We start from the raw sequence: 23,186 nt of genomic DNA on the forward strand, positions 1-23,186 counted from the left end.
CTGTTACAGATGTATCTTTACATGTATCCTCTGCAAACAAATTATGATATACTTATTCAAGTTTAACCTGTCTAACATAATTATATAATAACATATAACAGTCTCATGTGTGTAGTTTATCTTTGTAACATATTTACTGGGGGATTGGGTGGTTAGCACGTGCGCGCTGGATCATAAGGTCTGCCATTGCGTCAATTGGCGTGGTTTCGAATCCCTGGTTGTACGTGACCGGGTCCTCCGGTTTCCTCAGACTGCTCAAGAACCCTACGCGCAAGCGAATTATTGAAATAAAATTGAACCATTTGTTAGCGAAAAGACCTAGTTTGTGTCGAGTGGACTTTAAACCCAATCTCTATTATATTTACTACATAAACTAACACCAATAGCAATTTTTACATAATATATTATAACATATACAATAACCCAAAAAGTTAATTGAAAATTTGGAAACATCCTTACAATATATATAGGTTTTTTTCATTTTTTCACCGGGGTTTATATTTCTACTTTGAATATAATTAATACTGTGACGTATGTAGGTTCGATTAAGCGCAAGGCATTCATCTATAGATGAGGGGGGGGGGGGGGGCGAATGGTTAGCACGCGTGCGCAGTATCATACGATCTGTCATTGAGTCAACTGGCGGGGTTTCGATTCCACGGTTGTACGTGACAAGGAGTAGGGTCACCTGTCCAACGTCGTGGGTTTTCTCCGGGTCCCCCGGTTTCCTCCCACTGCCTAAGACCCCTACGCGCAAGTGAATTATTGAAATCAAAATTAAACCATATGTTAGTCCCGAAATGACCTAGTTTGTGTTGAGTGGTCGTTATACTCCATTTCTCTCTCTATAGACGAGTCGTGACGTTATACCAGTGCTCGTGCTCGTGCTCCGGCTAGCTATGATGATTACAATAACATTACTAAAGCTAGCTTGTAAGTCTTATGAAACTATTTATAATTTGTCTACATTCTAAAGTGACCCCCATATAAATATCGGTAGTAGCTACTTACATAAAAAATTATTAAAATCAAAAACAAAAACAACAGAAATGCACTTTGTCGCTATTCGCCGTTCAGTGTTTCAGATAATTCCTGGCCGTCGTAAATATCTTCTGAAGTGGCCGAGGACACTGCTTTTATGCCCATAATTCCAAGACGGAGAAGTACCTTACCCGTAAGCCCATTGTTTGGTGGGCCTGACGAAGTAGGGTTATTGAAGCGGTTTTGTGGACGCGACGCATCGTTTGGTTGTGAGTTATTCGGGTATACTGATCCAGGAATTTGGGGCATGTAAGGTAGTGGTGTTTCTGCGAATGTGGGGTTCGTCGTCTGTAACGGTGGTGGATAATAAGTTGGTGTTGGATAAGCTGGATTGAAGGTTGCTGGTTGTGGCGGGCTTGAGTAGGTATAGGGCTGTGGTGGTTGGCCTACCCCCACCGGGTTATTATTATAGGAAATTGTAGAGGGCTGGCCTGAAACATAAATACATATTTTCATAGACGCTTTGTTACCTTATTCATAAACTAAAATATTTTAGTAATGCTGACTTTTCATTGGTTGAAATTGTACTAAAATTGTAAATCACAGCCAATAAAAATGTTGAATTCTTAATATATTTTAATTTAAAGATGAATTATACAAGAGCTAAATCTGTCTATCGCACGTCTTTCTTTAGGCCTGAAATGTTATCTAAATTATTAATTAACCATTAATCAACTTATGTTGACCATGATCAATCAACTCTCGATGTCATCGCTAGCCTGTGATATTTACTAGATTAGAACCCGGTCTGCTGTTTCTGATTAAATAAAAAAAATGGATAATCGAGACTGTTTTTTATCGTACCGACTTTAGTAATGATGATCGAGGCTAGGCCAAAATTCTATCGCTAATTACTCGGTTCAGGGTGGATCAATTTGACTGAAATTTTCATCAAATTCCCTTTACACTATCCAGTTTTTAACTATTATCTAATCTCCCATAATGTATCTTTAATACTTTGTTCTGTAAATGTCATTCACCATAGAGGGGAGAGGTTGCCGTATGGTTAAACATGTGCGCTTGATCATCAGTTCTGTCCCCGAGTCAACTGGAGGCGTGGTTTCGATTCGCCGCTTATGCGCGACATTTTTGTTGTTTTCTTTATATTCAAAACGGCTTACACTGTGCACAATTTTTATACTCGTTCGATTTGTTTGGGATTATTGGATTATGACCCCTGCTTTATCTTTATCTGTTGCCGTAGTGTTGCGATTGAATGAATGCATAGTCAAGTATAGATCGTATGGTGTTGTACTGTGTTCTGGAGAGGTAGCTATTTGGGAGCGTCAGTTGTTTCCATTCTATAGTTTCCTAATTATATTTTATATCCGAACTATAGATATGTTTATTAGCATATTTTATATATTTAGAGTAAATATTAAACACGTATATATTTATTCAGTTAATCAATATTATGATTAGAAGTATTTAGATCGAATTTGTGTGTGTACTTAATTAGTTACTCCTGTAAATTGTGGTCTTTCGCCTGGGATCAAGCATGGCACCCACATTTGTGCGTTGCGGAAAAGGGTGAAGTCAAAAAGGTTTCATGTGTGTATATTTGGGTATTCAACGTGATATTCATCATACATGTAATACTCAACTTACATTAAAATTGTCTGTCAATTACTGAAATGAGGATATAAAGATAATTCATTGAACCCTAAGACTTGTATGTTGAATTTGTTGGTTATTCCGGTATACATGTAGTAACGAACTTGCGACTCAATCCTAGAATATTGCACAGAGCATCACACCTCGGTTCATTAGTGTTTGGATGTCTGCGTATAGTAACGAGGTGTACTGTTACACCCGTACCGTTAATAAATGAAGCCAGGTTTGTTCTTACAGTTTATAAATGCGTATATATACTTTGGGTTGTCGTAAGCGAAAAACTGAACAGCCTTCGTCAACGTCCGATAGAAGAATGTCAGATTATTTTAGTATATCACCACCAAAATGTTCCATGTCTACAGATGATACTGACATGATCAGCTCTCGTCCATCTAATATTACATCCTTGAATGTTAAAGCGATATCAACTTCTACAATAGGTGGACGGAGGGCCTGACAAGGACAGCTGTCTAGTCCTTCGGATGAGACGAAAAACTGGAATGCACGTAAAAGATCCCCTGGCAGTTGGAATTCGATATAAGAGTAGGCGATAGTGCCGCTGCCCGGGCAAAATTTCCCTCATAGCACACTGTATGGCGTATGCCCGTCTTCATTAGCCCAGTATAGGAGATGAACAGTAGGACGTTAAACCCCATTTCATTTCATTTCATTTCTACAATAGGTCTGCATGTAGGCTACCTCAAAAGTTTTCGACCGAGAACAGTTTCGAAAAAACATAGAATCTTTAAGGGGCATTATATGATAAGGTAAGTAAAATTTCTCTATTCGCTTTTGAATTTTAGGCCTAGCCTCGACCATCGTTACTAAAGTCGTACAAACCCAGATGTTGAAAACGCTTTCAAAACATGGGCGTCTGCAAAGCAGATAAGAATTTGGTAATATCATATGTATAGTGTATGTGCTTATGCATATAAAAATTGCTGAAAAATTGTAATAGATTTTTTTTTTTTTTTTTTCGCGGAAACAAAATATGGCTAATAAATTAAAATGAAAAATTGGCTGAAAATATGAAACCTGGAGTGAGCACTTCGTGACAAGGAATAGGGTAACCTGTCCAACCTCGTGGGTTTTTTTTCCGGGTTTTCCGGTTTCCACCCATTGCTAAAGATCCCTACGCGCATGCGAATTATTGAAATAAAAATAAACCATATGTAAGTCCCGAAATGACCTAGTTTGTGTCTAGCGGACGTTAAACCCCATTTATCTGCCGCCCCACTCCCTCACTCACCATAGGAAATAGTAGCTACATTTGACGATGGATTCGTTGCTAAAACTCTACCAATAGACCGTTTTTTAAAACTGACACAACAAACACATATTATTAAGCTTAAAATCAGCACCCCTGCTATAGTACCAAACAAAGCACCATATATAGTCACGTCAGAGCTGTAATCAAAACCAATGAAACAAATGAATACCTCATTTAGCAGACTGTCAGTGTTCGTGTTCGGATTCGGGGGGGGGGGGGGGGGGGTAACGATAACCAAATAACATGGACGACTAAAAACTTTCAAAAAAAAAAAAAAAAAATTGTAAATGATTTCGCCCATTATTTTTTGTCTTTAGTTGTTTGTACTCCTCCGGTTTTCAAGTCATGCCCAATAGATAATGTGACAATATCCTTAGCCAGGCAAAACAGGGTCCTATTTGTGACAAGGTGATCTTTATACTTTTCATCAAATTGAACGATCATTTAGGTGCATAGAACTTCATGAACTTTATGAACTTTGCTAGATTTGACGTTTCACCTCTGTATAAACTTGGTTAAGGCACGGACTCCCTACGAACTTATTAAACATCTAATTAATTCAATATGTCCTTTACAAGCTACACATGATATGTGTATAACACTAGGCAGAACTTCAAAGAGAATGTTGTAGTGGTCAATGTATCGTAATATGACCTGACAATGACATCCAAGGAAATATGCAGTGTAATTACAGACATCATAATTTGATAAATAAACAATACCATATATGGTGATGACTCTTGTCCATCTTCCCTAATTGTTGAACGCTATATAAGCAGGCGTTTACTGACAGTAAGTCCGACTTGGAATAGAGCTCCTACCGAATTATGTCTATTTCATGTTCTTAATAAAGGTTTTATCAATTATGCTGATCTTCTGTTATCTGTAGTGTAACATATTTCCAATAACTTAAGCTAAAAAAAATATGCGTTTCAAGAAAATCGATTGTAACTTAAAATGTAATTCTAATAGATTTTAGTTAAAATTGCTTTCTTCCGCACAGAGCACATTCCCAGTGTGGGCACTTAGGGTGTAAGCAAATACGCTTCGGAACTGAAAACTGTTTTCAGGTTGAACTAACGGTTACAATATCAATGGGGAGAGTTTCAGACGTTGTCGCAATGTTTATACATGGTCAGACAGTCGTAGAGAGATGAAATAAATGAATTTATTGCCTATTATTCGTTTCGAAATGTACCGGAGGGTTGGCCTTGAACTTGCATACTGCTTTCGTGATCTTGACATTTCATTTACTCGCAGGCTTCAATGGAAATAATGCGTATCGATAAACTAAATCGCTTGAATTTAGTAGTTTTATGGTATTTTGGATAACAGAAACTATTGTCACAAACATATGATATTTGTAACTCAAACGACTGTCGAATTTTAAAAGCATCTAAGTTTAAAATGATTTTATTTAAGACATTTGTTAGTGGGTTTTATCTAACACTGCTTAAAATCGTTTTGTTAAACTCATCTATCTTACGTTAGGGAGAAATTTTAGTTTAAATCGATTTTAAGGCGATTCAAGTTTTTGTGAAACAAGGGCCCTGAAATGTTCTCTTGTTTTGGGTTGTTGTTTTTTTTTGTTCTGGGAAAACGCCTCATGGTTGATCTGAACCATCTCTACCCCAATACCTATACTTATAGAGTGGGTATATATATGTAATGCTCTTTTATCAAGTAATGGGGGGGGGGTCGACTGGTTAGCACGTGCGCGCTGTATCATAAGGCCTGTCATTGAGTCAACTGGCGTTGTTTTGAATCCCCGGTTGTACGTGACAAGGAGTAGGGTCGAAAATTATTGAAATAAAATTAAACCATGTTATAGTCCCGAAATGACCCTGTTGGTGTCGAGTGGACGTTAAACCCAGGTACACAGGCCAATTGTTGACTGACCGTAAGATTGACGGCATCATACACTGAACCGTGGATGTATACTTACACTGCTTTATTGCTGTAATAAGTGTAGCTGGAACTGCAACAATACTTATAATACGTTGTACCACAACAATCATCAGAGCAGTACATGCACGAAGAACGTCCAGAAGTCGATCGTTCCTCGCACACTTCAACTTGACATTCTGTAAAGAAACCATATAAAGTATAATTTCAAATTGTCTTATATTATGGAAAGAAAAGCAAAGTTCCATACATTACGCGTGTCCCAGGAAACCTTACATACACGAATTGACCGCTAAAATTAGGTTGCGCAAGTGGACCGTCCGTCCGTATTTATACAACATATCTACGTGGAGAGAGGTGTCAACCACTCAATCTTTTGAGTAGGTGATACATGACTTCTCTACAATGTTAGAATTTAATAATTAATTAAAGATAGAATATGGTTGCAAAGACCATAGTACTACATCAGTTTTAGCAATGACTTTAACCTTGTTGTTAGACAATTATTTCTGTTTTAACAACACAAAAGAAACCTTACTAACCTGTGATGCACCCAAGTAGAATTAAAACAATAACAGAATTCATGGTTTTTAACTATATAGACACTTCCACGACCAGTTGACTAGATCGATTCCTTTACTTAACTATATAGACACTTCCACGGCCAGTTGACTAGATCGATTCCTTTACTAAACTATATAGACACTTCCACGGCCAGTTAGCTAGATCGATTCCTTTACTAAACTATGTAGACACTTCCACGAACAGTTATCTAGATCGATTCCTTTACTAAACTAGACACTTCCACGACCAGTTGGCTTGATTGATTCCTTTACTTAACTGCATAGACACTTCATCGACAAGTTGATTTGATTTTTTCCCACCTTTATTGACGACCTTGAAAAATCAAACCATTGACTTGACTATACAATACGATATAAATATAACATTTACTCGTGAATGACAGGTAACTGAATAGGGTCCTAAAATAACCAGTAGATACATACTGAATAGGGTCCTAAAATAACCAGTATATTATTATACCAACGTAACCTGAAAAACACCAGTCTATTGCAGGTCATTTTAGTCAAATTAAATGAAATAAAATGGGGATTAACGTCCCACTGTTCTGCTCTGACTGGGCTAATGAAGACGGTTATACGCCATGCAGTGTATGGGAGATCAAACAGCTCTTTATCCGGTCGCCAAACCCAATATTGCGAGTGAACCTGGTAATTGTAGCCCAGGGTGTCCTCTTTCAGAATATGCCGGGTGAACCTCGGTCACCATTGAGCGTTTTGTATGCATAATTGTATCCAAACAAGATCAAACTTAAGAGCTTCATATAAAGACTGATAATGCGGCAGAACTGTGACTGAACCTGGTAATTGTATACAAAGGTTTTTTTAGGATCGATTTTCATAGCCTAGGGTGTCCTCTTTCAGAATCTGCCGAGTGAACCCCGGTCACTCGTGATCGTTTTGAGAAATTCAAGATGGCGCCCAAGACGGCAGCCGTTTCAAATAATCCCCTATTACTTCCATAATATTTAGTCTTAAGAATGTTAATTTTGGTGTCCAACCGTATGTTTCTGGGGTTAAGGAATACACTGAAATCGTTCATTATTTTGTCGGGTGATTAGATGATTTGTAAAATCCAAAATGTCTGACAATATGGCCCTTTAACTCGTTAGCGACCGTTGAGGGCCATTGTGTCACGAAAACAAACTATATCTAGAGACAAACTATATATTCTGGATATACATACACGCCTATCAGGGGTTCTAGGGCATCTTGGGCCGGCCCTGAAAGTGGGGACAGAAGCTGTGTTTTTTTTTGAATATTTAAAAAACCAAATTCCCGGGAGACTCGGTAATAATACTTTAGTCGTGTTTCCGACTGCGACAGCACAAGCACGAAATACTGTACATTCTAAGCCACCCCTAATACAGCCACAAGCAAGCGTACTACATGGGATGTCACTCTTGTATCCACATCTGATGAGCTACATGATAGACTCCGGAGCAAGTTGGGCAGATGTAATGTTCTTAATTTCGTATCCTTCACTCAGCAATACAGTTCCGGATCAAGTTCCGGTGGATTATCATCTTCCAGTGAACGCCACACAATAGCTTGGTGATGAGCTCTTTTTGCGTTCTCTGCAAATGTATCATTCGTTGAGTAAGACTACATGGTTTGGGTGGGAATGATGACAGCTCATGCAGTACGCGTGCTTGTAGGTGCACTAGGGATGACTTATACAGTATTTTGGGCTTGTATGCTGTCAGAGGTTGCAGCCAGTAACACAACTAAAGGATTAAACTGAATATTGCCTAGTTTTGTGGCAGTTATGTTCGTGTTTTGAGGGTATAATTTTTTTTTTTTTAATGTTCAACAAACAGACTGTGGTTCCTTTTTCAGGACCTGCCCATATGGCCCTGGAGCAATTGATAGGCATGTATGTGGTGTTACCGTGTCGGTCATATACTCGTATGTCCAGAAATATATAGTTTGTCACTAGATATAGTTTGGTTTGGTGAAATAATCGCGCCCACCCCGCTAACGAGTTAAACGACCTTATGGTCTGGCATGTTTGATTTTACTATCATCTAATCACCCCAAAACGATTTCAGCGTATTGGTTGACCGCCAAAACATACGGTTAGACACCACATTTATCATTCTAGACTAAATACTATGGAAGTTATAGGGGATTATTTGAAATGGCGGGTGTCTTGGACGCCATCTTGAATTTCTCAAAACGCTCAAGGGTGACCGAGGTTCACACGGCAGATTCTGAAAGAGTCCACCCTAGGCTACTAAAATCAATCATAAAAAAACCTTTGTATACAATTTCCAGGTTCAGCCATAATTCTGCGGACTATTAGCTCTTACTTCTTAATTCATAATCTTAAATTCTTATTTCTTCATTTGTTGTCGTATTCCGACATTTATACTCTAAATAAATTAACATTTGTATCTTAAAATCAAAATTTGCTTTACAAATCAGACATTTGTCATATTAGATTTGTAAATTCTATTTTTGTTTAATTGAATTGTAATATAAAGATAAATTTATTTTAGAAAATAAAAAAAATAGCCAATAATTTACATTTCACCAGAGACATACAACGAAAAACAAATGTCGAACAACAAATTTCCAAATACAAATCTTGCAAAACATTTCTCAAAAAACATTTCTCGAAATCCATCGAACCCGAAACATGATCGGAAATCAACGTTGCATACAATAAGTGACTATAAAATAATGGGGAATCAAGCAAGCATATATACAATAACAAAAATCGCTCGATGACCGTGACTTTAATGAAATCACGTGCTTGTTATGGCTACACCATAGAGTTATGTTGTAATACTATAGGGTTATTTTAGTTGTATGAAAGGTGTTCTGTTTAATATAGAAATTCGTTATACCTACATGATGTGTATCGAAAACTAGGCTAATGAAGTATCTTCCATTATTTTACTACTTTCTTAGACTAACTCACCGACAGTTATGTCTTTATCCATTGCTGAAAGTAGGGTACTATCTTCCAGTCATCTCGTGCACAGATTAGTCCAATTAAATAGAATAATGTTGACGTAAAACGGTGCCCATAGAAAACACTTACCCAAAATTGGTAACGCATCTATACCTTCTATGCAAGAATAGCGGGGTTAAATTTCCATTCAGACGTCATCTAGAGATCCTAGGAAAGACATCATCCCGCATTCCAAAGTTACCAACCATACGAGGCCGGGGTACGGACATTATTCGGAGTTCCTTGGGAACTACGACCTACTCTTATATCGAATTCCAACTGTCAAGGGATCTTTTTCGGCCAGCGATATCCACTAAGCGACAGTGACTCTCTAAAAATGCCAAAGGGGGGGGGGGGGTACCGGTGGAGATGTTCGTGGTTAGGTAAGTACTTATTAAACTGACAATGGAAAGCCAAAAAGACCAATGGGTGCATTTAACAAATTTTCGAAAAATGGCATTTGTAGCTTGTGGACCCACTAGAAGTCACAATTTGTATTGGATTTTAAAACAACGTTTTAATATCACCGTTACACATCAATGAAGGTTTAGTTCAAATTTTGTAAAAATCTGACACAACGTGCGCGACAAAATGGTTGTGCAAACTCTAAAAATCAGAATTTTAACCGACTTGGATGAAACTTGAAATGTATGATTATAATCCAAAGATCTTGGTTCCTGTCAATATTTGCGCATATGAGACCGTAAATTCCTGCATTATGGCCCCTGATTAACCCTCTGGAGGTCACAATTTTTATTCGATTTAAACAAAAACCGTTTAAATGTATCACTGTTACACCCTGATGACGGTTGAGTTCGAATTTCGTGAAAATTGGACCATAACTGCCTGACAAAATGGCCGCTCCTTGCACGCAAATAGTGTAAAAGTATGAAATACCAAGGTTGTGAACCCTCGAGAAGTCACGATGTAGATGAAATTTAAACTATATCTTTATATTCGCGCATTTCAGACTATAACTTCATGGATTATGGCCCCTGTTTGTACGAAAAATCGCTTTTTTCTTTTAGCTTGTTCTCTATCCATCTCTTGCAAAATGTGGGCGTATCGCGAGGTTGGACAGGCGACCCTACGCCTTGTCCTGTACAACCGGGAAATAGAAACCACGCCAGTTGACGCAATGACAGACCGTATGATACAGCGCGCGTGTGCTCGCCATTCTCCCACACCCCACCCCACCTTCAATCCTACTGAATTTATGATAAACAGATTCTTTAAAACATCAGTTTGTCTAAGGTATCGATCAGATGGAGCCAACGTGCATCGCTGATTTATATTTAAAAGAAGATTTTTGCGATACCAACGTCTTATAATCCAACTAAAAGGTTGATATACAGCAAAAAAAAGAAATTAAATTAAGAAAAACGCTATCAAATCGAAAGCTCCACTCTTAATAAAAGAATAAATTAACCTCGGTGGACAGTGTCAATTCTTTAATCAATTCTTTAGTAGGAATTTTGATCCAATTTCCCAATTTGAATTGACTGAAAGTTTGACCAAGTATATATTTCGTCATAAATCATCCTTTAATCATACCAGTTATTGAATATGTATATTAATTTAAAAATTCTAACAGTTTTGGCTCTGGTACTTGCATTCGGAGACCATTGACATTTTTTATAAGTGCACTGAATAAGCTGATCCCTCGACAAGCCACTTTGTCATAACCGAACCTTCCCTCTGCGCCTCCAAAATTGTTAAGAAATGGTGAAAGCTGATCCCTCGGCAAGCCACTTTGTCATAACCGAACCTTCCCTCTTCGCCTCCAAAATTGTTAAGAAATGGTGAAAAACGTGTATGACTAACATCTCAATGAAATGAGTATTTAATTACGGGGTAATACATGTGTAATAATAAAACCTTCCTTGTTTGATATCGGGTTGTATAAGTTTTGAATAATTTATAATATTTAACTCTAGATGAGGAGAATGTACAATTTCTAAATGTTACATTACTTTTAACAGTAAAATTATTTATACATTGACGTAAATGTTCATGTTTTGACGAACTATGAAGCAGATTTCCTAAATGGGATTCAGATTCGACAAGTTTGATGGGGAGGCCGTTTATAAGAATGGGTTTAAGATCCTGATTTCCAGTTTCAGAGGGTTTGCATGGAAAATATATAACTCTGCTCATGTCGGGATTAAAAGTGAGGTTATATTCTTCAGAATATTTACTTGCTATGCGCAATAAACCATTAAGAGAGTTTCTACTTGAGGAGATTAGCGTGAGGTCATCATACAGTGTTCTATGAAGACATTTTGCCCGGACAGCGGCATATTTGTATATCGAATTATAACTGCAAAAGGATCTTTAACATGCACACAAATGTGTACGCGGTATCTCGGTCAACGCAGGCACCGAACAAATGTGTACACGGGAGCGTGGTTTTTCGTCCAACCCTAACGACTATTATTTCATATGAACTTTAACCTTAGATTTAACTTGAACAAGGATGTGTATTGTTGATACCGAGTATTATAAATTTATTTAGTAGTTCATACATCATGGCCAGTCTTGTATATGTTCTAATATTTGTGATAATTTGTAAGTTTTGTCTTTGTAAAGTAGGTAAGTAATATTTATTCTATCTTTGTGCTCAATGAAATTGGAAATAAATTCATTATATTTAAATGATGCGTTTCGGTATTAGTTGGCTCGAGGCAGGTCAGTTAATTTTATTCAGTTGTTCCAAACCGTTGCTATATTAAAATGTTTAGTAATAAAGGGTATCATGTACGAGACAGTGTATACCTACTGATTCAAGAACAATTGATCCCACATTTGAGGAATTCACGTTTATAAGAATGGAGAATGCTAGATCGGAGACGATCCTGCACATATGACGTCATATGTGGATTGTGCGTTAGGTTTAGGTTAACGGTTAGGCTTGGTCCAGGGTTAGGGTTAGTGCTAGCCCCGTTTACATCTCGAGACTTTGACGAAATCTGTAGGTTGTAACCCTAACCCAACCCCGCAATGTGCTATTTAACTTGCAGGACCGTCTCCAATCTAGCGTTCTCCTATAAGAAACTAGCGGATGAGCTGGCGCTGCACGGGTTGAAGACAGAAGCTAGCATAACCTGGTCCATGTTACTCCCCGGTCCGAGTTACTTTCTACCACACACGGGACAGTCCTAGTGTAACCACCAATCTTGAACAGACAGACGGACAAACGGCAGTCACAAATAGCAGTATATATTTGTATTGCAGCGCTTTAATATAGGTTGAATGTATACGGGCCCGTAGCCACGGGGTTGGGGAGGCTATGGGGGAGCTTTAGCCCCCCCCCCCCGCCCCCAAATATTTCGCCAACAATAATGATTTCTTAGGAGCGTTCTTAGCCGACCACATCCTCAGCCCCACAAAAAAATTCCGTAGCCCCACCACGTTTTAAGAGCTGGCTGCGGGCCCGAATGTTTATATGGTTAAATGTTAATTATTGATAGTGAAGACGCCTATAGAGGACAGACAGCTAGCTTATATGATTTAATGTATGTCAGAGTGCAATCTGATTAAATCACAGATCCTATTTCGTTTCAGTTTTTATAGTTCAAAATTTCGTTTTACTTGTCTTTACGTAGTGTAGGCCATCGAAAGTATAAAAAAACGAAACGAAATATAGATCTGTATTTTAATCGGATTGGTCAGAATGAAGTAAAGTGGTGAATTTTTTTACCTGGACGTATTTCTTTATATATATCTTACAGGATCTCTGTTCACTTGTTTATATAGGGGATCACGGTGGCGAAGTTCATCCAGATTTTCCGGCGAGGTAACCCCCTTGTCAGTAGCTGCGTTCACACTTCATGCGCATTGAATGCGAATTCCGGAGACCGGCCTCTGGAATTCGGATTGGTTTTTCCCAGTTTAAAAGCGATGCGTCACATTACATTTTATTCGGATTGAATTCAGAATAAAAAGCGCCACACTGAATGCGGAGGCAATCAAGGCTACATCAGCGGGTCTTACATCTTCGACACCTTGCCATGCAGCGCCGGGCACGATTTCGTTGGCACCAAAATCAAATGCGAATGAGGATGATTATTCTTTTGGTAGCGTTTGCTATACATTAACACGTATGCACTTCACTCTTGGCTCTGTACTAGCAAAGATACATTTCATAATTGAAATGTTATGAAATGGGGTTAAACTTCCTACTGTTCTGGTCCGACTGGGCTTATAAAGACGGGTATATACCATTTTCCCAGGACAGCGACGCTACGGCCTACGGCCTACGCTTTCATCGAATTCCAACTATCAAGGGATTTTTTACGTCCACGTCAATGTGTACACGGGAACTCTGTCTTTCGTCCCATCCGAGCGACTAGGCTTTAGTGTGTTGTAAATGTTTGCATTACTGACTAAAGGTTAAGTATGCCACAACCCCCGTTGACTGCTCGGAGGACTGCTGAGGACGTATGTTTCGTTGGCTGACAACCTATCGTTAGCTGGTTATGTTACCGTAGAATTTGTTTCAGTGACGAAGGGCTACAGCTATTTAGACTACACCCCAACATCCGCACAAAGTTATCGTTTCTGATAAAACTGTTGATCTGAATCAAGCGTTAAATCTTGACTGCGAATAATCCGATTCGGAATGATTGTTCCGGTTTGAATTCGGAAAAATATACGGATTCGTTAATTCAGATTCAGTTCGGTTTTTATCAAATTGAGTGTGACTCTAAAGTCCGGAATAAGACTTTATTCTAGATTCAATTCAGATTAAACCCCTAGTGTGAACGCAGCTAGTGATGCAGGAAGGAGGGCCTATGGAACCAACTGCCACACCACTTAACAGCAGCAGTCACCTTGACCCAATTCAAGCGCTAGCTGGGTGACTTCCAGTTTTAAACGACAGCCAGCTTTTATCCGCACCGACTACTTTTTATCGATCGTTCCTGCGCATCTCATCCAGATTCGATTACGTTCCAATTGGAACCCGAGTCTTTAAGGGAAGAAGAAGAAGAAGACGGATAGCTGTCTAGTCGTTGGGATGGGACGAAACACCGAGGTCCCGTGTACACATTGACGTACACGTAAAAGATCCCTTGACAGTTGAAATTCGATATAAGAGTAGGCCGTAGTGCCGCTGTCCGAGCAAATTTTTAACCTCAAGTATATCAAGACAATAAACGATTTTAACATAGGATTTCTACATATTTGCGGAGGAAGGGGACAAGTGGACTAGGGCGTGCACTTTAGATCGTAAGGTTTCGACCATAAGTAATAGAGTTTCCCACTACGAACGAATTAATGATATAAAATTGTGTGTTAGTCCCGAAATGATCTAGTTTGTGTCGAGTGGACGTTGAACCCTATCTCTGCACCAACCTCTTGGGTTTTCTCCCATTGCTAAAGACCCCGCGCAAGCGAATTATCGAAATAAAATTGAACCATATGTTAGTCCCGAAATCACCTAGTTTGTGTAGAATGGGTGTTAAACCTCACCTCTCTCTCTCTCTCTCTCTCTCTCTCTGCAATCCCATCTCTGCAATAAGCATATTATATGCTTAAACACTCATTGACCCGACACTCATTTTTCAGATAATTATTGTGTTAAAATTTTGACGTGTTTCCATGGCAACCAATATGTATGCCATCCGTCACCTGTTGAATTCACAAAGCTTGGTAACGTTTCCGACATATTCCCCGATAATTATCTATTCAGTAATAGACATGCTTTCTCTGGTAGGTTGTAAAACGTTTAGTAAAGATATCTTGAATATATTTCCTGATGTGTTTAAAATTAAAATTGCCGACCACAACCCAAGATAAATCGTGTTCCCATAGTAACCAACAATTACTAATTTTAAAATAACCACAAGTACTGTAATTAGTCGGTGGACGTTTCAAGAAATAATATCTCCCGAACTAAACAAAACGTCAAAAACTATGTATATTTTTATACGCCCACTTTTCATGTTTTCTCGTTTTCAGAAACAATGATTCCTCATATTCTCTCTACATAAACTGTGAATGTTTTCCTTTTTTTCTAATTTCAGAACTAACTGGGTTTGATTTTGCATATGAAGGCGAGAAATATGTTTTAACATGTCATATCGACACTACTGAGCGTAATTATGAAACAAAATATAACTGGTATAGAAATAATGAACTGGTAGCCCGAACTGATTCTTCCCCGGAAGAATTAAACTGTAAAATATTTAATATTAGTCAACGTTCAAGATATGAATTAAATTGTAAACAACATCAGCTGATCATTAAATCTGTTGACCAGACTAAAGATAATGGCGTTCAGTGGAGTTGTAGACACATTGGATATGATACAGACCGGTTTCCAGATTATACCAGTACGTTTGTGGTAAAAACAGGCAGTACGTAATTATTCATTATAAATACATTTGTGACTTAAACATTTGTAAGCAGTGCGAAATGGAATCAGGGGTTATCTTATGTGTGTGTGTGTGTGAGGGGGGGGGGGTAAAGCATGCGTCTTAGATCATAAGGTCTGCCATTGAGTCAAGAGGTATGGTTTCTATCCCACACTTGTATATATTAACACATGCTAAATTGTTTAAAATACCAAATATTAGTATAGTTGGTAAAACTCTTTGAACAAATTCTTCTAATGAAATGCATTTTTTCATCTCTGTACACTTTTTACAGGCATAATTCAGCAAATTAAATTAATTTCAGGTCCACCAACCATAACAAATCTAACATCAGATGCTACCAACAACATGCTAGATGAAGATTCTACTGTAACCTTAACCTGTTCTGTTGACAGTCTTCCATCTTTATTAATATCCTGGTCTAGATCACAACAAGGGGAACAACTCTATTCTGGTAGTCAATATACCATACCTAAAGCTAGTTGTCAACATTCAGATAACTATACCTGTACAGCTAGTAATAATAATAGTCAACCTGTATCTAAAACTATTCCACTCTATGTAAGATGTAAGTACAGCCAAAATATTTATATGATGCAAAAACATAAAAATGTAATTCCCCGCCCACCTGCTCTTACACCGTATCCATTGTATTGCGACAAGCGTGTTGTCACATAACATGGCACAATCATCTGGACCAGCAGTACCACGTCCTCCGGTTAGAACACCGTCCATTGAAAAAGTTTACATGGCCAGAATTGGCTTTGTGTTCCACCTTTCTCTTTAATTTCAATTATTGTTAAATCAGAATGAATAATGACGCCATAATCGTTTGTCTTAATTATAGGTTCTCCAAGAGAAAATATATTAATCAAGAGAAACATCACTAATAGAATAAATACAACAATAAATCTAGAAGTTGATATAATCGTATGTCTGTATTCCAGGTTCCCCAAGAGAAAACACGGTAACTTTGAGAAATATTACTAATAGAATAAATACAACAATCAATCTACAAGTTGATATAATCGCCTACCCTCGACCAACCTTCACCTGGTACCATATACCTACCAGACAGATAATAAGTACAGCTAGAACACAACAACTATCAACTATAAACTATAAATCAACAGTAGAGATAACTCTAAATTCTACTCTATTTGGTGATTATATAGTATCTGTAGACAATGGTATTATTGGTGTTAAAATCTTCACTATCACAGTTACTGAAGAAGGTAAAGACAATTAAATATCAATTTTAATGTTCTAATATATTTTTGGCAACTTAATTTTAAAATTAAAACTCGATTCTAGAGGTGTCGTGTTCTAACTCATCTTATAAAACGTCTTCAGTTTTAAATTTCATTAGAAGAAATTAACCTATCCATTGTTAGTACTGATGTGTCATATTCTTTTTAACACAAATCGTTACATGTGGTTTATTCGATCATGCACCTTTTGTTTTGTATAGAACCACCAAAGCCAGTAAATGATTCAGTAGAAAGTAATAACTTACCTACTATAGTTGGTAGTGTTATTGGTGTATTGGCTGTTATTGGTATAGTAGTTGTTATTGTTGGAGTAATATACCATAGAAAGGGTAAGTTAACACTAATTGTGAAGTAATACCAGTATGTTTAAAAAGTTGGTAGTATTATTGGTGTATTGGCTGTTACTGGTATAGTAGTTGTTATTGTTGTGGTAATATACCGTAGAAAGCTAAGTTTTTGAAATTATTTTTACAGCATCGACAGATAATGATAACACAAACGGTAGACTTGGAGCTACCCAATGTGCAACCGATCAACCGTTTTATGATGAAATTAATAATCCCTCTACAACAGGAACTAATGCTGCTACAGTACGTGATCATACAAACGGTAGACTTGGGGCTACCCAATGTGCAACCAATCAACCGTTTTATGATGAAATTAATAATCCCTCTACAACTAATGCTGCTACAGTACTTGTAGATTCCACATCAGTCTACTATAATACAACAAACTTGGACCACAGCGATATTACCAACCCTCCTCAATACGTCAATACACCATCGTTATCGACATATGAAGGACTGGATGCACGAAGAACGGAAACACGCCCAGACACGTATCAACAACTCAATAAGTCATCAACACCATATGAAGGACTTGATAGACGAAACAAAGACCAGCCCCAACACACTTATCAACAACTTAACATCTACGAAAACCGTAAGATGTGATCAACTAACAAGTTTGTATTCCGGTGGCTACCAGTTACGATTGCCAATTTAATGAGAACATTTGTGTTTTTGTTTCTTTTAGCACTATTACTTCATTGGTTTTATTTGGCGATTACCCAATGGTTACGTTATGTTTGTGGCTATTTTAGATAGCCTCGTCGATCACAACAAAAAAAAATGTTTGCGATATTCTGCTAAGTACTGGCTGATTGAGAAAAACCAGTTTCGCGCGTCATGACGTAATGTAGTCTCGATTGTCGTGATACACTATTTTACACTCGGCAAACCTCAGCAGATTCCAGTACCCTACATCTAGCCTCGATTGATGACGAAGTCCACCATTAGAACTACTTTCAAGTTCCCGGATTACCAACGGCGTTGCCCATTACGACGCCTTTGAAGAATGTTTTATCATACTGATGTTTCAAAGTCTGAAGCTGTTTTTCTTTCAAGTTTATCCGATTTTCTTCAAACAAGGACAACTTTGCACTGAAAATTCTACACACGCTTCGGACGACGTAATTTTGATAACTTATTTTTAAAAGCGGCAGGTTTTCCTAATAAGTAAACCGGTGACGCATCGCAATTGTATAGGCGTAGGTACATATCACTTTCCGTCATACAGCCTAGGCTAGATGTAGAGTAACGGAATCTGCCGAGGTTTGCCGAGTGACACTATTTACTGGTTTGGTTAATCCCGGTTGATTTTGTTAAGCTGTAATGTATTTGTATTGACCTTACTGTTAACCAATCATAACTAACGGGACATAATTAATAATGAAGCTAATTTCGGTACCAGGAACTTAGTTAATTCATATGTGGTAAACAATATCTGCTGTCAAAAACTAACCTCAACCTTTGCAAGAAAATAACCATGCGCCCTTTATGACTTCTTTATTAACCAATCGAACATTAATGATGACAATAATAATTTGCCTCTTACTTAATCTCAATCCTAATTCCCTTATAAAGATCGCACTTAAACAATCGAAAACAAAGTAGTGACTGTTAGTGGTGCCTTCTGGGATCCGAGAATTGTCCCTGCTGGTGTACAACATGGTTCGATTCTCGGGCATCTTTTATTTATTTCATATATGAATGATGTTTGAAATGATATCACGTCGAATATCATACTACTGGCTGATGACAAGCCCCTTTATTTACTAGTAATGGATTCCAAGGCGGACGCGGCTATCCAAAATAATGATTTGATTGCTATTATAAACTGGTCAAAGACATGGCTTAGAACTTTCAACCATCTATAAACTGAAACAATAACATTTTCAACCAATCTGGTAAAAAAAATACAGATCTATATTTCGTTTCGTTTTTTTTATACTTTCAATGACCTATACTACATGAAGATCTGACCGGTTGTAGCGATAGGTCGCGTCAGAGGTCATACGAGCGGCCTTTGGTACTATGACATCAGACATTTGATTAACCAATCTCAGCATTGATGTTACTAGTGGATTACCCACAGTTCCGTCTAAAGCTCGCTGTAACAGACCGTGGCATTGGCTAATACCTCACACCATTCAAAACACGTCAATAATAACAACTCTTCCGGATACTAGTGTAGTAAAGACAAGTAAAACGAAATTTAGAACTGTAAATAAGAAACGAAATAGGATCTATGTTTTAATCAGATTGCTTTTCAACTAAACAAATTTAAATAAACCACGTTGGCATTTGGACACCATCGAATAAAAGAAACATGGAAACATAAACACATTGGGCTAAATTTTCAAACTAACTGAAAATGGGATGTCCATGTTAAAACATATCTGTTATACAGTAGGGAAACTTATCAATTTCTTAGATAATTAAACATATATGATGCAAGAGCTAAATCTGCCAATTGCAGGTCTTTCTTTAGGCCTGAAATGTTATCTAAATTATCATTTGACACATTAGTTTTGACGTTTTACATTTAACTTTGGCCTTAGAGGTATTTTGACTTCATCATGACCGGTATTAGGACTCTTAAAAATGTCCTTATTCCAAACAATGATGTTTGGTCTGATTCAGCAAATGCCTTGCCAGATCACCAATAGGGTGACAGCGATGACGGTTTCCTTAGCTGCCCTATCACAAAACATGAAGCCAGGGACGTCAACTGGGCACGACGGTATCCCTGTTGACTTTTATAAATCATGCCTTATCATTGTTATGCCTATTCTCACTTTGATATTTAATTAAGTTTTCGACAACGGTTGTTATACAGAAAGCTGGTCGAAAGTCCGCATCTCCCCATTGCATAAGAAGGGTCCCAAATGTGAGCGCGAATTACAGAGGAATCTCGTTATTGGACTGCTTGGGTAAAAATTACAGCTCTATACGCAATAGTCGTTTGCAGGAATGGTCAGAAGCCGGTTACAGACGAAGTTACTCGACCGTTGATCAGATTTTTACCCTGCAGGGCCTAATCCCAAAATATTTGTCCAAAGCATGTGGGCGTTTATACTTTTTGTATGTAGATTTTTTCTGTGCTTTCGATTTATTAAATCGGACAAAGTCGTTGAATCTTCTGCTTGATAAGAGCATTAAAGGTAAAATGTTCACAGCCCTCAAAACCATGACCTGTAAAGTTAAGTTCTTACATGACTTCCTATTTTTATTGTACATCCGGTGTTCGCCAAGGATGAAACCTACCACCATACCGGACTAGAAGATGAAATGGAAGGAAGGATGGTCCAGGTTCCACACTCAACAACAAACTCCAAGGAAGATGTGCACCGCCCTGCCAGTCAACCGGACAAATCGACCTGATCGAGAGAAACGACTTATATATTTATATGTATATACGATGTCTAAATGTTTGTCCACGTTCATCCCTGTTTTGTCCCATATTGGTTTGTATGTATGTCCCCACTTGCACTTATCTCATTTTGCACTTGACGCTGGCTCGCTAGCCTGGAGGTCGCGTGTTCGATTCCTGCATTGGCCGAGTAAGTTCATCCAGATTTTCCGGCGTGGTTCCCCCTTGTCAGTGATGCAGGACGGAGGGCCTGACAAGGACAGCTGTCTAGTTCTTCGGATGAGACGAAAACCCGAGGTCCCGTGTATACATTGGAATGCACGTAAAAGATCCCTTGGCAGTTGGAATTCGATATAAGAGTAGGCGATAGTGCCGCTGCCCGGGCAAAATTCCCTCATAGCACACTGTATGGCGTATGCCCGTCTTCATTAGCCCAGCATAGGAGTAGAACGTTAAACCCCATTTCATTTCATTTCATTTCTCATTTTGCACTTGTCATAAAACGTTTCGTCCCGTCTTTAACTGTCTTCTGTACATATGTATATAAATATGTAATAATCCTTTAATCCCTTTTTCATTAATCACATTGTAATTAAATTATTGCACCATGTATACATAACATGTTATTGTCTGCGATATCACCTCGGTGGAAACGGACGTAAAATACAACTAACTCACACATTATATGAATCAAGGAGATGTCAGGGGTATATTCACCAATGAAGATGCTAAAAATATATTAATGTTATTATATGCTTAACTTAATCTTTGTCGGGAATTGTATTTGTCAATGAGTATTAATCAAAATGTCAAAAGAAATATCACAAGACTGCGATTAAATTTGTTTCCATTGGCTAGCAAATTGTTCAGAAGAAATCAAAACATTTCGCCAGAATGTCCATTATGAAGATTTATTCCATGTTATACTAGAATTTAAATATTACAAAGATTTAAGAGCAACCTTTTTACCGAAACAATATATTTGTCAATATCCTAATCGTTTTAAATTTAGCCAGTTATGTGTTGATTATGACTTTAACACCCGTCCGTCTTTATCAACATATCTCCAAAAATCACTTTCTCTCAGACGTTTGAATTTATGAAATTTTATTAGTTTATTATGTTACAGGCACTATATATTATTATCATTGTTTAATAAAATATCATGATTATACAAGTTTGGAATTCTGTAAATAGTTTCGGCTAATATGTAATATGTATATAGAAATATTTTGTATCTATGGATCATATGATCTGATTACTGAATGAGTGTCACGCTTCGACCTCTAGCTGGCCGGTCACCTCTGGCTTGTCTGGTGTGAGCGTATGTGGCTTGGAGATAGGGACGCCTTCTCAACCTCGTGGATTTACTCCGGGTACTCGGGTTTCCTCCCACAGGAAATGAAAATAAAAAAAAGACAACTTGTCTGCGTTATCACCTTCGGTGGAAGCGGACGTTAAACACTAAGAACAACACCTACTATACAATGCTATATACTGTCGGGGGGTCACGGTGGCTAAGTGGGTATGAGGCTGGCTCGCTAGCCTTGAGGTCTGGTGTTCGATCCCTGCATTGGCCGAGAAAGTTCATCCAGATTTTCCGGCGTGGTTCCCATTTGTCAGTGATGCAGGACGGAGGGCCTGACAAGGACAGCTGTCTAGTCGTTCGGATGGGACACTTGGAATTCGATATAAGAGTAGGCTGTAGTGCCGTTGTCCGGGCAACATTTCCCTCATAGCACACTGTATGTCGTATGCCCGTCTTCCTTAGCCCAGTTCGGAGCAGAACCCAATTTCATTTCGCTTTATACTGTCAAGATTCTACATGTACAGAACATAAAACAGAAGTTGAGGCCTATTTTGATACTTTTGTCCGATTCACTATTGATGCTAGCGAGAAATGTATTCCACACAAAATAAGTGTAATTCGAAGGCGGTTATTCCAGGGTGGAACGATCAGGCCAAGAATATAAGGAATACTGCCATGCCCTGGCAATGGTTGTGGAAAGGGAATAATTGTCCGTAATCAGGACTGCTCGCCATCATCAGAAGAATGACTTGGGCAAGGTATAATTATTCCATTAGTTTAGCTGAAAAACACGAGAATCAAACATGTTCGAGAGAGAGATGGGGTTTAACGTCCACTCGACACAAACTAGATCATTTCGGGACTAACACCTGGTTCAATTTTATTTCAATAATTCGCTTGCGCGTAGGGGTCTTTTAGCAGTGGGAGGAAACCGGATGACCGGAAGGAAACTGGAAGACCCGGAGAAAACCCACGAGTTTGGGCAGGTGTACAACCGGGGAATCGAAACCACACCAGTTGACTCAATGACAGACCGTATGATACAGCGCGCACGTGCTAACCATTGGGCCATCGCCATCTCCCACCCCACCCCACCCCACCCAAAGTCGTTCGAACAAAATGGCTGAAAATCTTATCAACATAAA

The 23,186-nt window shown here is 38.3% G+C and overlaps 1 protein-coding gene and 1 long non-coding RNA gene across 3 annotated transcripts; one reads left to right on the forward strand and one right to left on the reverse strand.

Moving 5' to 3' along the window:
* Window positions 1-398: 398 nt before the first annotated feature.
* LOC126829690 (uncharacterized) lies at window positions 399-6,723 on the reverse strand. Its single transcript, XR_007683494.1, has 3 exons — window positions 6,373-6,723; window positions 5,871-6,009; window positions 399-1,472 (listed from the first exon to the last, which is right to left on the reverse strand). It is a non-coding gene; the product is annotated as an uncharacterized LOC126829690 (long non-coding RNA).
* Window positions 6,724-11,880: 5,157 nt separating this feature from the next.
* Window positions 11,881-23,137, forward strand: LOC126829680 (uncharacterized). 2 transcript variants are annotated; one of them, XM_050559764.2, is made up of 6 exons: window positions 11,886-11,962; window positions 15,397-15,729; window positions 16,052-16,315; window positions 16,695-16,982; window positions 17,219-17,347; window positions 17,493-23,137. In XM_050559764.2, the coding sequence occupies exons 1-6, from the start codon at window positions 11,899-11,901 to the stop codon at window positions 17,969-17,971; spliced, it is 1,557 nt and encodes a 518-aa protein (XP_050415721.1). In that variant the 5' UTR covers window positions 11,886-11,898; the 3' UTR covers window positions 17,972-23,137. The 2 variants fall into 2 exon arrangements, with proteins under 2 accessions (XP_050415722.1, XP_050415721.1); XM_050559765.2 differs by lacking the exon at window positions 15,397-15,729 and having other exon boundaries at window positions 11,881-11,962.
* Window positions 23,138-23,186: the final 49 nt, after the last annotated feature.

Source organism: Patella vulgata, chromosome 8, assembly GCF_932274485.2.
Source record: "Patella vulgata chromosome 8, xgPatVulg1.2, whole genome shotgun sequence".
Classification (NCBI taxonomy): Eukaryota; Metazoa; Mollusca; class Gastropoda; family Patellidae; genus Patella; species Patella vulgata.

Bases quoted from the DNA above. Each gene is read 5' to 3' on its own strand.
- LOC126829680 (XM_050559764.2), top strand. From the start codon at position 11,899: ATGGCCAGTCTTGTATATGTTCTAATATTTGTGATAATTTGTAAGTTT. The intron at 11,963-15,396 runs GTAAGTAATATT...TTCTAATTTCAG, and splicing joins GTTTTGTCTTTGTAAAGTAG to AACTAACTGGGTTTGATTTT. The intron at 16,316-16,694 runs GTAAGTACAGCC...TCTGTATTCCAG, and splicing joins TATTCCACTCTATGTAAGAT to GTTCCCCAAGAGAAAACACG.